The sequence below is a fragment of the Symphodus melops genome (genome assembly GCF_947650265.1).
Source record: "Symphodus melops genome assembly, chromosome: 6".
In the NCBI taxonomy this organism is placed as follows: Eukaryota; Metazoa; Chordata; class Actinopteri; order Labriformes; family Labridae; genus Symphodus; species Symphodus melops.
Window position 1 is genome coordinate 27,587,491 of NC_136696.1, and position 14,030 is coordinate 27,601,520.

Here is a 14,030-nt window from a genome sequence, read left to right on the forward strand (position 1 = left end):
TGGTGACGTCAAAACCACTGAAATCCAGGCTTTAGAAAAGTAGTCCATTAACCAATGAATGACGTTACTGTGGCTAAGTCAACTTCTTGTACAATCTGTAATATGAACCAAACAGTGTTTTCAATGGTTTGAGGTATGGACGCCCTTATGTGGAGTTTGTGAGAAACTGCAGCCTTTGTCATCTTGTACCAAAACGATAAACATTTTTTTGCAGAATCATTGAACCCTCCCTTACAGAGCTACACTGAGAGGAGGAGAAACGATGACAGAGGCAATGCTGTAATGCACCATTACTTTAATCAAAGTGAAAGCATTTCTGAGCCACAGCCGAGCTGCAGTCCAGAAGAGTCTCTCGGTCTCTCTTGAAAGAAAAATTCAACTAAACAACAGGAAGTTACACTCTGGTGAGTACTCCTTTTTACATCTGTTTTACTGTACACTCAGATATAATGCTACAGACATGTCATATTAGAGCTGTCTTCATGTTGAATTAGAAACAGAACACAAGTTAAACATGAGGTAGCGACCACATCCCACCTAGTTAAGATTCAGCCACAGCTAGCCTTAGCTTAAGCTAACTTGCAGACTTGTCCTGACCTGTTTCTGGAGTTAACTAAAAATAAGTTAACAGGTTGACTGAGAGACCAATATTGACCCAACAGCAACCTCTGGTGTTGAAAAATGAAGGGGATATTAAAGTATGAAATCCTGCAGTCCATCGAGAGTCTACTTGAGTCTGGCTCCAGGAACACCAGAAATCACAGACCCATCAAAAAAGCATGTTTCTACAGCAGAAGTAAACATTAACATGTTTCCAGACTGATTAGTAGATGTCTTGATCAGCCTTTTTCTATTTTCAAACTAATATAGATGACAATTTTTCACAATAAGGAGTGTAGCTGATATGATAGACAGCTGATTCTGATTCGTACAGTAATGTATATTGTATTGTACTCTGATAGTTCCAGCGAGAGAGAGAGAGAGAGAGAGAGAGAGAGAGAGAGAGAGAGAGAGAGAGAGAGAGAGAGAGAGAGAGAGAGAGAGGGGGGAAAGAAAGATAGAGAGTTTACTAACAGAAGGAAGTCAAAAAAGAGACCATACAAGGACATGTGATCATCAAACAGTTATGATGGTTGAAACTCTCTGCAGTCCAGAGTCTCTGTTAACAGAGTCAAACATGACAGCTGTCACATTTGAACGATCTCTCTGCAGGTTGAAAAGAAGAGTCGAAGCTTGTTCTTCTAAACTCTCTGATTAGAATCAACACTAGAAACAAGGAGCTGGCTGTAGTTACGTCACAACTTTAAACAGGTTTAGGTTCATATTAGGAGACGAGTCAATGTTTGTGTTGAGCTCAGACACAATCGTGTTACACTGGTCTATTTCCTGAGTAACGTTTGTGACCTGTATGATGTAATAACTGGATTTAGGATAATTTCCTATATTCTGCACTTGTCATACTCTGCCTCCATTTATGAAATGATTGATGATGATTGTAGAAAAAAGTCAAATTTCTCAACACTTTATGTCCTCAGAGCGGAGACATGTCTGCTGCCAGCTGTCTGCTGACTGAAGATCAGTTCCTGTGCTCCATCTGTCTGGATGTGTTCACTGATCCAGTCAGCACTCCATGTGGACACAACTTCTGTAAAGCCTGCATCACTACACATTGGAATAGTAACGCCCCGTACAAGTGTCCGAACTGTAAAGAGGTTTTTTACAGCCGATCTAAACTGAAGGTCAATACTTTCATCTCTGAGATGGCTGCTCAGTACAAACAGTCAGCTCAACAGGAAGCCAGCAGCAGGTCAGAGCAACGAGTTTCCAAACCAGGAGAGGTTCCCTGTGACGTCTGCACTGGAACCAAACTGAAGGCCCAGAAGTCCTGCCTGGTGTGTCTGGTTTCTTACTGTGAGACTCACCTGGAGCCTCATCTGACGAGTTCAGGTCTGAAGAGACATCAGCTGATCGACCCGGTGGAGAACCTGGAAGGCAGGATGTGTGAGAAGCACAACAAACTGCTGGAGCTGTTCTGTAAGAACGACCAGATGTGTGTCTGCATGCTGTGCTCAGTCACAGACCACAAGACACATGATGTTGTTCCTCTGAAAGAGGAATATGAAGGAAAGAAGGCCAAGCTGGGGAAGACAGAGGCTGAAATTCAGCAGATGATCCAGAAGAGACGACAGAAGATTCAGGAGATCAAACACTCAGTGAAGCTCAGTGATGAGAAAGCAGACAGAGAGATCACAGAAGGTGTTCGGGTCTTCACCGCTCTGATGGAGACGGTGCAGAGAAACCTCAACAAGCTCCTCGACACGATCAAAGAGAAGCAGAGGAAGACGGAGAAACAGGCTGAAGGCTTCATCAAAGAGCTGGAACAGGAAATCTCTGAGCTGGAGAAGAGAAGCACTGAGGTGAAGCAGCTCTCAGGCTCTGAAGACCAGCTCCACCTCCTCCAAAACTTCACATCACTGAACGCTGCTCCACCCACCAAGGACTGGACTGGAGTCAGAGTCCATCCACCTTCATATGAGGGGACTGTTGTGAGAGCTGTGAGCCAGCTGGAGGACATGATCAGTAAACCGATCAAGGAGCTTTATGAGGACGAGCTGAAGAGGGTCCAGCAGTATGAGGTGGATGTGACCCTCGATCCTGATACAGCATATCCTAAACTCATCCTGTCTGATGATGGAAAACAAGTTAAACATGGAGATGAAGAAAAGAATCTCCCAGACACACCAGTTAGATTTACTAAGTATACTATGGTCTTATCAAAGCAGAGTTTCTCTTCAGGCAGATTTTACTTCGAGGTTCAGGTTAAAGGGAAGACTGAGTGGGGTGTAGGAGTGGCCAGAGAGTCAATCGACAGAAAGGGAATAATCTCTCTCTCTCCTCGGTACGGTTTCTGGGCGATATGGTTGAGGAATGAAAATCAGTACAAAGGTTGTGCTGGTCCACCAGTCACTATCTCTCTGAAGTCTGCTCCTGAGAAGGTGGGGGTGTTTGTGGATTATGAGGAGGGTGTGGTCTCCTTTTATGACGTCGATGCTGCAGCTCTGATCTACTCCTACAGTGGCTGCTCTTTCACTGAGAAACTCTACCCATACTTTAGTCCCTTTCCTAACAAAGGTGGTAAAAACTCTGCTCCTCTGACCATCTCTCCTCCCAGTCAAGGTAAATACTATGTGCCTTAGCTGTTAAAGGCAGGGTTGATACATTTTGAAAAACGGTCATAATTTTAAAAGTACCATTCTCTCAGTGCTCCATATTCCCCCTACCACTCTACTCTGTGCTCCCTCCAAAGCCACGCCCCTCACTTACATGCACTAGCGCTATTGGTCCAGAAGCAGATTTCAGCCCATGCTTTGAGTTTGGGCTTGTGCATGCATGGGGGAAGAGAGGCTTGATTGGTTTATAAAAAGCAGACTGTCATCCATTGGTCGATGTTTTTACAGGCTTACAGCAGCTACAGATAATGGATTTGGATTTCCTTTGTTCCTTTTTTCAGAGCACATAGCATCTTAATTACTGTCAGGACATGAAGACAATTTTAAACCAAAAACTTGTAAAAATTGTATCTGGACGAAGTACCCACCCTGCTTTTAACAAATATACAAGCAACATTCAGATTGACTAATCATATGCATCTCATTTCTATACATATAGAAATGAGACGGGGGGATATTGTTACAACAATGAGCAAAGGCGTTTCTATTGATAGAAAGATTGCCTATTTCTAAACAGAAAACACGATCAAAACAAGTGACACAATCTTTAGTCTTATTTCACCTTGATCACATCCCAACAGTTTGGTCTGATGCTTTGAAACAGGAGCTAAGAAAGTTCCAGCTCACTCAGATCACAGCGGCACAGTGTGGAATGGATGCATGCAAACAAGAAAGACCTGCATGTAACCTGGTCCAGTTTAGAAGAAATATTTTTACATACAAGAAAACTGACGTACATGTACTCCCATGTTACACCGTGCCCTCACAGCACACAAGCGTTATATGTCGCTCCGCATCGTACATGCTCACTGTCCTCACTGCATTTGTTGAATATTGAATTCTCTGCTCTAGAAATGTCAGTGTCCGCCCTTGCAAAGAGAATAACATCTGGTGCTTTTGTACTGAAGGTGGACAAACCGATGTGTGCTGCTTTGTGTTAATGAGCAGCTGACTCAAATCACAACACAGGGGCTCGTCAATAAACTGCTCGTGGTTTATTTTTTTGGTGACGATACAAGACAAGCTTTATTTGGACGCTTCACATCACCTCTGCCAATGCTTTAAAGAGAAGGGAAACATGATAGAACAGGCACAGCTCACTAACAAGACTGTGAAGGAGTGATACTAATCTGTTTTTTTGTTAAATATTTAGTATAGCTGCACTGTGGTCCTAACCATAACCCCCCCCCCCCCCCCCCCCCCCCCCCACACACACACACACAATCAAATAAAGTTTTTTTTAACATAACTGAGTTGAAAAGGTCCAGACAGTGATATCCATTGTGTTTTGTGTGTGTGTGTGTGTGTGTGTGTGTGTGTGTGTGTGTGTGTGTGTGTGTGTGTGTGTCCACAAATATTTGGAAGAATCTCAAGCAGCCACAACGAAGAACCACGGCTGCGGATTGTGTGTACAGTTTTTTGTTTGTCCACTGGGTGGCGTCCTGTCTCCATCTCCGGTGCTCCAACTCTAAGATGCCCCCCCCCCCTCTCTTTATTGAAGCTGATTAAACTTCAGCTGTTACTGCACGAGCGCGCGCTTCCTCAGTGGTTTCACGTGTTCGTCTGAGCGCACTTTTCTCCTCTCCATCAGGACCCAGATCATGCTGCTGCTGCTCGGACCTGAGACCGGCTCTGTGACCGGAGAACTTGAGGGGCTCCTCGGACACTTCTCAGGCTGGACTCCCCTGGTGTGATGAACGCGGGAACCTTATGTGATCACCGTGACGCAGATCAGCTGCGCAGCACCGCACCGCACCTTACCGCGCACGCGACTGCGAGAAACCAATAAAGCGCGTCACTGACTTCTGTGATGTGTAAACACTCGGCGCTGACGTGAACATGCCTTTACTGTGGTGACCAGTCTGACACACTGGTCTCAGAGTGGAGAGACTCCTGCAGGTGAGTCGGAGCGTCATAGAGCTGCTCTTTGGAGGAATTTGCCGCGTCTCTGTGAGGATCAGAAACAGCTCTGATCTGTGGCTGCACGAACAGAAAAAGTGGATTTGGATATAATAGATCTTTTAATGTTGATGGATTCTGATGTGGAGCCGGGTCGAGTCCCAGCGGAGGGAAATGTATGTGTGATGTGACAAACAGCTGGAGACAGAAAACATCTGCTTGACCTGTGACACCGACAGAGAGGAAACACCTGCTCCAACTGCGGAGAGAGAGAAGGTACCTGAACGCATCACAACATTGATTATTAACATAAATCAGGTTTAGAAAACAATCGTTTATGAAACAGCTTATCACCGACTACTATCAATAACTCATCAATTATTTCATTGTCTTCATGGGAAGAGAAAACTCTCACTGTCTTATCTCTCTGTAAATCCACCGGACAAATCAATTAACTAATTATTGGATTGATCTGCGGGCTGGTAATCAATGATTAGACAGTCAGACTTTTGTGTTTCAGTTGCTTTCGGATCACATTCAAGATTTTCAGCTCATTCTGCTTCTAGAATGCAACTTGAGCTCGTATGAATTAATTAGCCTTCCTCAATCGCGCGCACTGTAGGTTTTTGAGTCCACGCGTGTTTCGTGTAAGACCGTGTTATTTCATTTTTTAGCGCGTGGCTCGGTTATGCCCACGCGCATTTAAAATTGATGTGTGCGCGCAAGGCGGTGATAACAGTTGCTTTTGCAGGAGGTGGTGTGTGTGTGTGTCTGTGTGAGCGTGTGTATGTGCGTGTGCGCGCGCGCGTCTGTGCCAAAGTATCCTATTGGTCTTACTAAAGAAATGGAGATAAAAAAATACTGATAAAATCAGGACAAAAAAGAGTTATATTGATAATATTGGAGCCTCGAAATTCACATTTCCATTCACCCTCTTATAGTGCGCATCACGCACACAAAAAAAATAGCGACTTGCTATGAAACGTGGAAAAAAGGTTAATTATCCCAAATCTGATTTTAGACTTCTTATAATTGCACAATGAAGAGGATTCAACACTGCATACATTTGCATTCTTTCTGCTGGTTATCGACATGTTTATCCAAAGTGATGAACATCAGAGTGTGACACAAGCAAGGATCTATAGCGAGAGAGGAAACTACATCTGTTAGTGTAAAGGATCAGACCATCATCTGTAAAACGCTTTACAACGCCAAAGGTAGACAGACACATCAATGTTTTGACTAATCTCTTACCTGAATTGGTTTTGCGCTCCTACCAAATATGTGCCAAATCGTTACTTTTTTACTAATAATATAAAAAACCAAAGGTCTCTGATCTTTAATACACAGATAAAAAGTGTGTGAAGTGGCAGAAAGAGCAGGCATTAGTTAGCTGAGGTTTAAAAAGAGATCCAATCCAGAAGCAGCGATCTATTTGAATGGACCAATCAGAGGAGCCATCTGCATCAGCGTCTTTAACAGTCAGGTTTAATGATGTTTCCAGGTGGTTCACTTCCTGTTCGAAGATACAAGACGCCATCTTTACTGAACAGTGCATCTTTTTGTTAACGGAGGACTCGAACATGGAGCAAGAAACACAAACAGGTCGATCGATGTTGCTCTAGAGCAAAACCAAAACAACTCCAGCTGTATTGTTGTGCTAGCAAGCTAATGTTAGCGCTCTTTAGTTTGCTCGTATTGCTTCACACATGTATTGCATGCACATTTACAAGAAACCATGATCTAAAACCACTCATGTGACATACAGATAAGCAGTAAGTACAGTATGTTATTCATTAACAATACTAATAATAATACATTTTATTAAGAGGCGCCTTTCATGACACTCAAGGTCTTACAGAACAATAAAAACAAATTTCTTTTGAGCTGAGATTTGAAGAGTTGATGTCATGGATGGATTGTGGGAGAGAGGTCCAGAGACAGGGGGCTGTATGGCTGAATGCTTAAGACCCTGTTGACGATAGGTGAGTAGGAGGTGTGGTGAGGAGCATGGAGGAGGCAGAACAGAGGGTCCGGGAGGATGGGTATGAAGGAGATCAGAAAGGTACAGTAGTGTGAGATTATGGAGAGCCTTGAAGGTGAGGAGGAGAATTTTAAAGCCAATACAGTATTTGATGGGGAGCCAGTGGAGCTGTCGGAGGACTGGAGTGAGGTGGTCAGTTAAGTGGGTTCTGGTGAGGATCCGGGCTGTTGAGTTTTGGACCAGTTGGAGTTTATGGAGTAACTTGAGAGGTCGACTGGAGAGGAGACAGTTACAGTAGTCTAAACGGGAGGTGACCAGGGTATTGACGAGGATGGGGGTGCGGTTTGGTGTGAGAGATGTGCGCGGGGGGGAAATATTAAACTACTTTTATACGCAAAAATATACACATTCATTGTAGACAGTCATAACTCAGAGACAGCCTTCTTCAATGATTAGGATTTGGACTGCAGTACCCATTTTAAACACTAGGTGTCAGAGTTACATATTGCTCATTTGAGCTTCTAATCTGCAAACATGGTGACATCTGGTTGTGTTTAAACTTACATGTTATCTATCGTTCTTGTCTAATGTGTCCATGAAGTCTGTTCATTATTAAATTAAAACATACCTGTTGAATTTCCCTCGGGATCAATAAAGTATCTATCTATCTATCTATCTATCTATCTATCTATCTATCTATCTATCTATCTATCTATCTATCTATCTATCTATCTTTCAATCAATCATTATTTGTATAGCACCAATTCATTACGCAAGTGTTATCTGGAGTCGTTTTACAGAAGAGCATATGGGATGATATGCAGGAGGGATTTCTCCTTGTGTACCTCGTGTTCGTGTCGTCCAAACGTCCTCGCCATTGAGGTGGAGGTCGGAGCAGGTCGTGCGTAAATGAGGATAGTGGTTATGTGGAGGACACGGTTGATGGTGGTGGCCAGATCACCTCGCAGAAGATCGCAGGAGCTCTGCCTACTGAAGATCCTGGCTTTAGCTGCCAGAACAAAGCCTCCTTATTAAGATGTACCTTTTTAAATCTTTGTACTTTGATGCAATATATTGAAATTAAATAACCTTTCATTGTCAAACATTAATGAAAGTGTGTGTGGTGTGGCTTCAGGAACATTTTTGTGTTCAAGTCTTTTGGCGTTCATTTACTGTATGGATTGTATATCTTTATTGTCATCGCTCCAGTACCGTGCTGCTTTCACCATTCTTCACTTCAGAAGGAATACATAAAAAAGGAATGAGTGTAATATACTTCACAATAGACAACCGTATAAGCCGTATAACTGAGGTCACATTTCAAAGTGTATTTCACATTCAGGAGATGTTGCTCAGGGCGAGAGATACAGTCAAAAGGTAGTCACATTGGAGCAGCGTTTGGTGCCATGATGGCCCTGGGGTAAAAACAGTTTTTGATTTGAGAGCCCTTGAACCCTATCAGTTCAAGAGGGTTGTGTCCTGGGTGGGACGAGTCCCTGAAAATGCTGTGGACTCTCCTGATGCTGTGCAATCTGTAAATGTCCTCGAGGGCGAGAAGAGGGCAGTCAAGGATTTTATTTGGGGGGGGGGACTCTGTGGAGCATGCATAAAAAGACTCCAACAGATCTTCTGCAGAGTTATTTCTCCTGAAAGTTCTCAGGAAACACAGTCTCGGCTGTTTGTTTTTCCAGGTCAGTAACTCATCAATGTGCCTGTCCAGGAAACTCCAAAACCCCCTCTGCACTGCCCCCGTTGATGTTGATGGGCTGAATGTCAGATTTGTTTTTCCTGAGATGCATGAGCAGCTCTTTGGTCTTGGAGGCGTTGAGAATGAGATTGTTCTCTGCGCACCATGCTGGCGGCCTTTAGACCTCCTCCCTGTATGCATGCAGACTCATCTCCTCCTGAGATGAGTCCCGCTCTGTGGATGAAATGACTTTCGAAGCACCGGTGACATTTTAAGCGACCGACGTCACCAAACTTGTGACATTTCATCTTTGATACTCTGTGACACTTTGTATTGAAAGAGTGTGATTCACTCCAGTCCTTCAAGCTTCTGAACTTTGGTGTCACCTCCAGATTTAACAGTTGTTTTATTCCATTTAAATACACTGAAAGTAATTATGGCAAAACCAAGAGCCATTTAAGAGGAAAAAAAAGTGTTTGTTAAAGGAACATGGATGGTTGGAGAAACTTCCTTCAACTCCCTTTAGAATATTCACTTTTTGCTTTTTGTTGAATATTGATAAGGTTTATTTTTCATATCTTGATTGTTTTTGTTGACTTACTTTAATTGTCACCTCTTAAAGGTCACCGACAAAATACACTCCACCATGTTCCTCTGACTCTAACATGTGTCTCTAGTCTGTCTACAAACCCTCCAATGATGAGAAAAGTCCATCCTCTCCATCTTCTGCCTGCTCCACTTTTCAGAAAATGTGTGCTCAAACAGGCTGTTTGGAGATGTTCCCTTCATGACATCACAAAGGGCAGTAGCCCCTCCCCCAGGTGGGTGACACTCCCACAGCTAGGTGTTTGTTCTGCCCTCTGAGTCTGCCTTCTCACCGTAAACAATAGGACATGGAGCGAGAAAGCAGCGAATACACCCGAGCCCTTCCAGAGAGGGGGCGTGGCCAGACACAGCTCATTTACATATTTAAAGCTACAGACACAGAAACAGCCTGTTCTGAGCAGGGCTGAAATAGAGGGGTTTACAGACATGATCAAATACAGGATCAGAGGTGGATTTACAACAACACACTTCACACACATGGTTTGAGGAGGTCTGAGAATTATTTAAACTTTGTGAAAAGGCGAATATGTGACCTTTTAGTGACAAATTGATTGCTTGCAGTACACAATGAATGCGGGAGTATATTCAGGGGATCAGGAGACTTATTTAAGAAAGACCACACCTTCCGAATTTTGCAAATAATCACATTCTGGTTTTATATGCATTTTACACAACATTTTCTTTGCCTGGAAGTTTTCTTCATGTGATTCATGTAAATGGGTGAAGTATCCCTTTAATGAGGTTATTAGATCGTTGTTCTCGCTCATCTGTAATTAGTCATGTCAAACAAACCCGTGAGACAAAAATCCTGTTGTGCTGGCTTGAGTTGAGAAAGACCTCGGAGAGCGCTTGAAACTGTTGTCCCAAACACTCCTTAAGTGGACTCTTGGCTGCTGAGCTTTATGTATGAAGCTTTTACTATGACTGAAGACAAGCTGCATTAGTACTATGACCCAAAATCTCCTTACTCCTTTTGCCATTGCAATTTTTGTTTGTCTGAAAAGAAAATGTGGTTCTTTGCGCTTGCCAGCTGTAGTGGCACAGCTTGGTTGTTTATAAGTCATAAATATCAGCGGATCAGTGTTATTTTGGCACCACTCTGGAGTTGAGCTGGGAAAGCATAAAAACAAAAATTAAGTAACATTTGGTCAAAATGCAATACAGAAATCTACCCATGTTAATATTCACATTTAGCTACGTTAAATATTTGAATTGTTCCCCCTTGTAATCTGTTTCATATTTGCTTTAGAAATGAAAACAACAAATCTGTCAGGCTCTTGTTCACAAAGGAAATCTGTTTGGATGCCATTTAAATCCACCTTTCATAATTTTTCTGTCTGGAATAAACCACTGATTCCTTGGGAATGATCTGGCCCAAACTAAATGATTAATGTATTTCATGGAGCGCAGGTCAAAGGGTATAAGGTGTCTAATAATGCAAGTATCGAAAAGTGTGTCCTTATGAATATTACTGGCAACATCCAGTTGGGAATTCAGAATGTGTTGGTGCAGTTAGCATGCCATTTCTTTTCCTTGTTCCCTTGCTCCAGCTATCTCTGATGCATTGCTTTCTCTGAATCTCCATCAGGTTTGTGGAACGATGTGAAGCCGCTGCAGCCCTTGGAGCTCTCCTCAGACATGCCTGACAAAGGAACCTGGATCGTAGGAAACCCCCGGGTCAGCGTTCAGGTTGGCTAGGCCTCCTCCTTGTGGATTTCCCAGGCCCTTGTTGATGGGGGACTCCATGATCTGGCCCATCTTATCCTCGCCACACCACACGCGACCGCCGCTTCAGGAAGCTGCCTGTTGATTGTGCAAATCATCCTAGCGCTCTCTTTCCCGTCCGCTCACCTACAAGAAAAATGGCGAGGGGTTTGAATCCCATGAGGGTCACCAGCCACTGCTTCCTATCTCTGCTGATGCTTAAGAGCTACTGGCTGCTTGGTTTGGCGTCTCAGAAGGCTGCAGTACCCGCAGACTCCCAGCAGCCCCAGCAAGAGTTCGCCCATTCAGTTCGGCTGGATGGTGACATCATCCTGGGAGGCTTGTTCCCTGTTCACGCTCGTGGCGAAAGGGGCGTTCCCTGTGGTGAGCTAAAGAAGGAGAAGGGCATCCACAGGCTTGAGGCCATGCTATTTGCCATCGACCTCATCAACAAGGACCCAGAGCTGCTGCCCAACGTGACACTTGGTGCACGCATCCTGGACACGTGTTCTCGTGACACCTACGCGCTGGAGCAGTCGCTCACCTTCGTCCAGGCACTTATCGAAAGGGACAGCACTGATGTCCGCTGTGCCAATGGAGACCCGCCCATCTTTGCTAAGCCAGATAAAGTGGTGGGTGTCATCGGGGCGTCGGCCAGCTCCGTGTCTATCATGGTGGCGAACATCTTACGACTGTTCAAGGTAAGCGAACACTGACAGGTGATATTTCTGCTGTGGGAAACTAAACCTTGGTCAATTTCATTCATTGTCAAAGTGACATGAAAAGCTCTCCATTGTTTTCTAGGCAGGATGAGTCTAAAGGTATTAAATCTCTTTGCAGCTGTGAAATAATGATATTGCACCCAGGAGTTCATCAGCTACTCCTGTCCAAAGGCAAAAGGACACAACGAGTCTGTTTTTGAATGTGTTAAGATGAAGAGATCCTGCTAAATGACAAAACCTTGAAGCGTAAGTGTGGCATGAAGTTAAACCAGATTAAAGAAGTGGATTTAATCTCTTGGTTTTAGAAGCAAAGCCATCACAAGACGTGCCTTTTGCCTGCATTCTTCTCATGACCAGTAGGGGGCAACTTTTTGTATGACGAGTTAAGAAAATGGGCCGGCTTCTCTGTAAACATTTTTTTTTAAGAAGTTAGTTGTTGTGATAGCTGGTTTGAAGTCTTTGTCAACACAGCATTATGTCCCTTTTGTAGAAGATGGTCCCAGTTAAACGGATGGATTTGGCAGATCCCGAACTGGAGAGTGTTTGAATGATGGTGCATGAGGCTTTACGGTGTGGCTAATAGGGATAGATAAACCAGGACTGGGGTCCAAAAACATCTAACGATAACAAGATGGTGACGGTTAAAAGGCCGAACTTGAAGACAAATAGAGGACTTACAGCTCATGTTATACACAGTGCTGGTGGGACGACGTCTTTTCAAGGTGTTCTTAGTCGTTTGTTGATGCGGTTGTGATTCTCTTCAGCGATGTGACCAAAGCTGGATTGTTGAAGTCATTTTTTAAACGTGTCTTTGAGGCTATAGTTTTATATTTTACACACCGAGAGGAAGAGAATTCAGCTGAAGAGTCTCTCCGATTTGGCGACGGCTCACTTTAAAGTCTTCAATTCGTCTTCATGACATCCTCCATGCAGATGTGGAGAGACAACCAGAGCAGACAGGCGGATCAGGAGAAACACTGGCTGCTTTACACACTCTTACTTAATCTTGTTTCTGGATTAAAGCTTCCTGCTTGAGAGAAAGGTGAACAGCCTTTCTTCAGAGGTGATGCACTGACAACTTGACTGGATGTTAGCTGCCAGTCGGCTGTCAGTCGTAGTAAAACACCTTGAACTTTGAGGGTTTACTCGTAACTGAGAAAACGTTCTTTTTCAGACATTGTTATGGCAGTTTAAGCTGCGGAAAATTCAATGCAGTTCTCGTCACTCCATATTTAACACTCAACGACTCGTTTCATTACTTTAATCTGTCAATGTTCAATCCATGAAAAAATACAGCTTTATTGTTTGAGCCTCAGTTTACAAATCCAGATGGATTTCTTACCGTAAAAATGAGTTCAACACATCATCGTATTATCTTGAGTTTGGAAGATGACAACTGTCTGAAACTGTCTTTTTAAAGTGCATACAGCCAGTGAGCGCTAACCAGGTTTCAACGTTGATATTTGGTTGAAAATTAGGATGGCACGTCCAAGACCTCTCAACCGATTACCAAGTGGTTATAATATGAAAACAATTTCAATGTTTTTGGAAAACACTTTGTTATAAAACGTGTGATCATTTGCATCACTTCCTTGTTTGAGCACGGTTGCGTTCAGATCTGCCGCAGACCATACTCGAGTATGAAGGAATCGTACCCGAGACCACCTCTTCAAGCACTATAGATATCTTCATCTGTAGTAAATGCTACATCCAGCTTTACCACCTCTTCAAGCACTATAGATAATGTATGAATGGATGGATGATAGAGGTTCTTTAAGGGTCGTCTTCATGGGTAGTAAATGCTACATCCAGCTTTACTGGCTTCACTAAAACTTTAAAAACATAAAACTTCATGTTGGAAACATGCTCCGTCTTCGTTTCTTCATTAGTTTCCTCCTCGCCATGTGCCAGATAACATTTTCAGATGAACGTTTCCCTCGCTGTGTTGACATGAAGAGTCGAGCCCAGCTGTTGCCTCGTCTTCTTCTTCTGTGGTGCGTGCAGACAGACTGTATCTGGAGGCGGCGTGTTAGTGTGCAGAGCAGCAAACAAATTCCACTGCGTTAAATTAGTGATGAAGCTGTATGATTCATGTGTGTGTGTGTGTGTGTGTGTTGGAGCCCGGCCGGCTTAATGAGGACAGAAAGGCCTAACAACATCACTTATCTAAAATTAGCTGGAGACGCCCCTGGGAGGGA

At 43.6% G+C, this 14,030-nt stretch overlaps 2 protein-coding genes across 2 annotated transcripts in view; both read left to right on the forward strand.

Moving 5' to 3' along the window:
• Nucleotides 1–326: 326 nt before the first annotated feature.
• LOC306825857 (E3 ubiquitin-protein ligase TRIM39-like) lies at nucleotides 327–3,197 on the forward strand (the record flags this gene model as incomplete). Its single annotated transcript, XM_079346811.1, has 2 exons — nucleotides 327–404; nucleotides 1,536–3,197. Exon 2 carries the CDS (start codon nucleotides 1,545–1,547, stop codon nucleotides 3,195–3,197), a length of 1,653 nt encoding a protein of 550 aa, XP_079202937.1. The 5' UTR covers nucleotides 327–404; nucleotides 1,536–1,544.
• A 1,574-nt stretch (nucleotides 3,198–4,771) lies between these two features.
• Nucleotides 4,772–14,030, forward strand: part of LOC306824895 (metabotropic glutamate receptor 8-like) — a 94,247-nt gene continuing 84,988 nt past the window's right edge. The window contains exons 1-2 of the mRNA XM_079345303.1: nucleotides 4,772–5,405; nucleotides 10,995–11,811. Coding sequence (XP_079201429.1) covers nucleotides 11,269–11,811 — 543 coding nt within the window. The 5' untranslated portion in view covers nucleotides 4,772–5,405; nucleotides 10,995–11,268. The remainder of the gene's footprint in view (nucleotides 5,406–10,994; nucleotides 11,812–14,030) is intronic.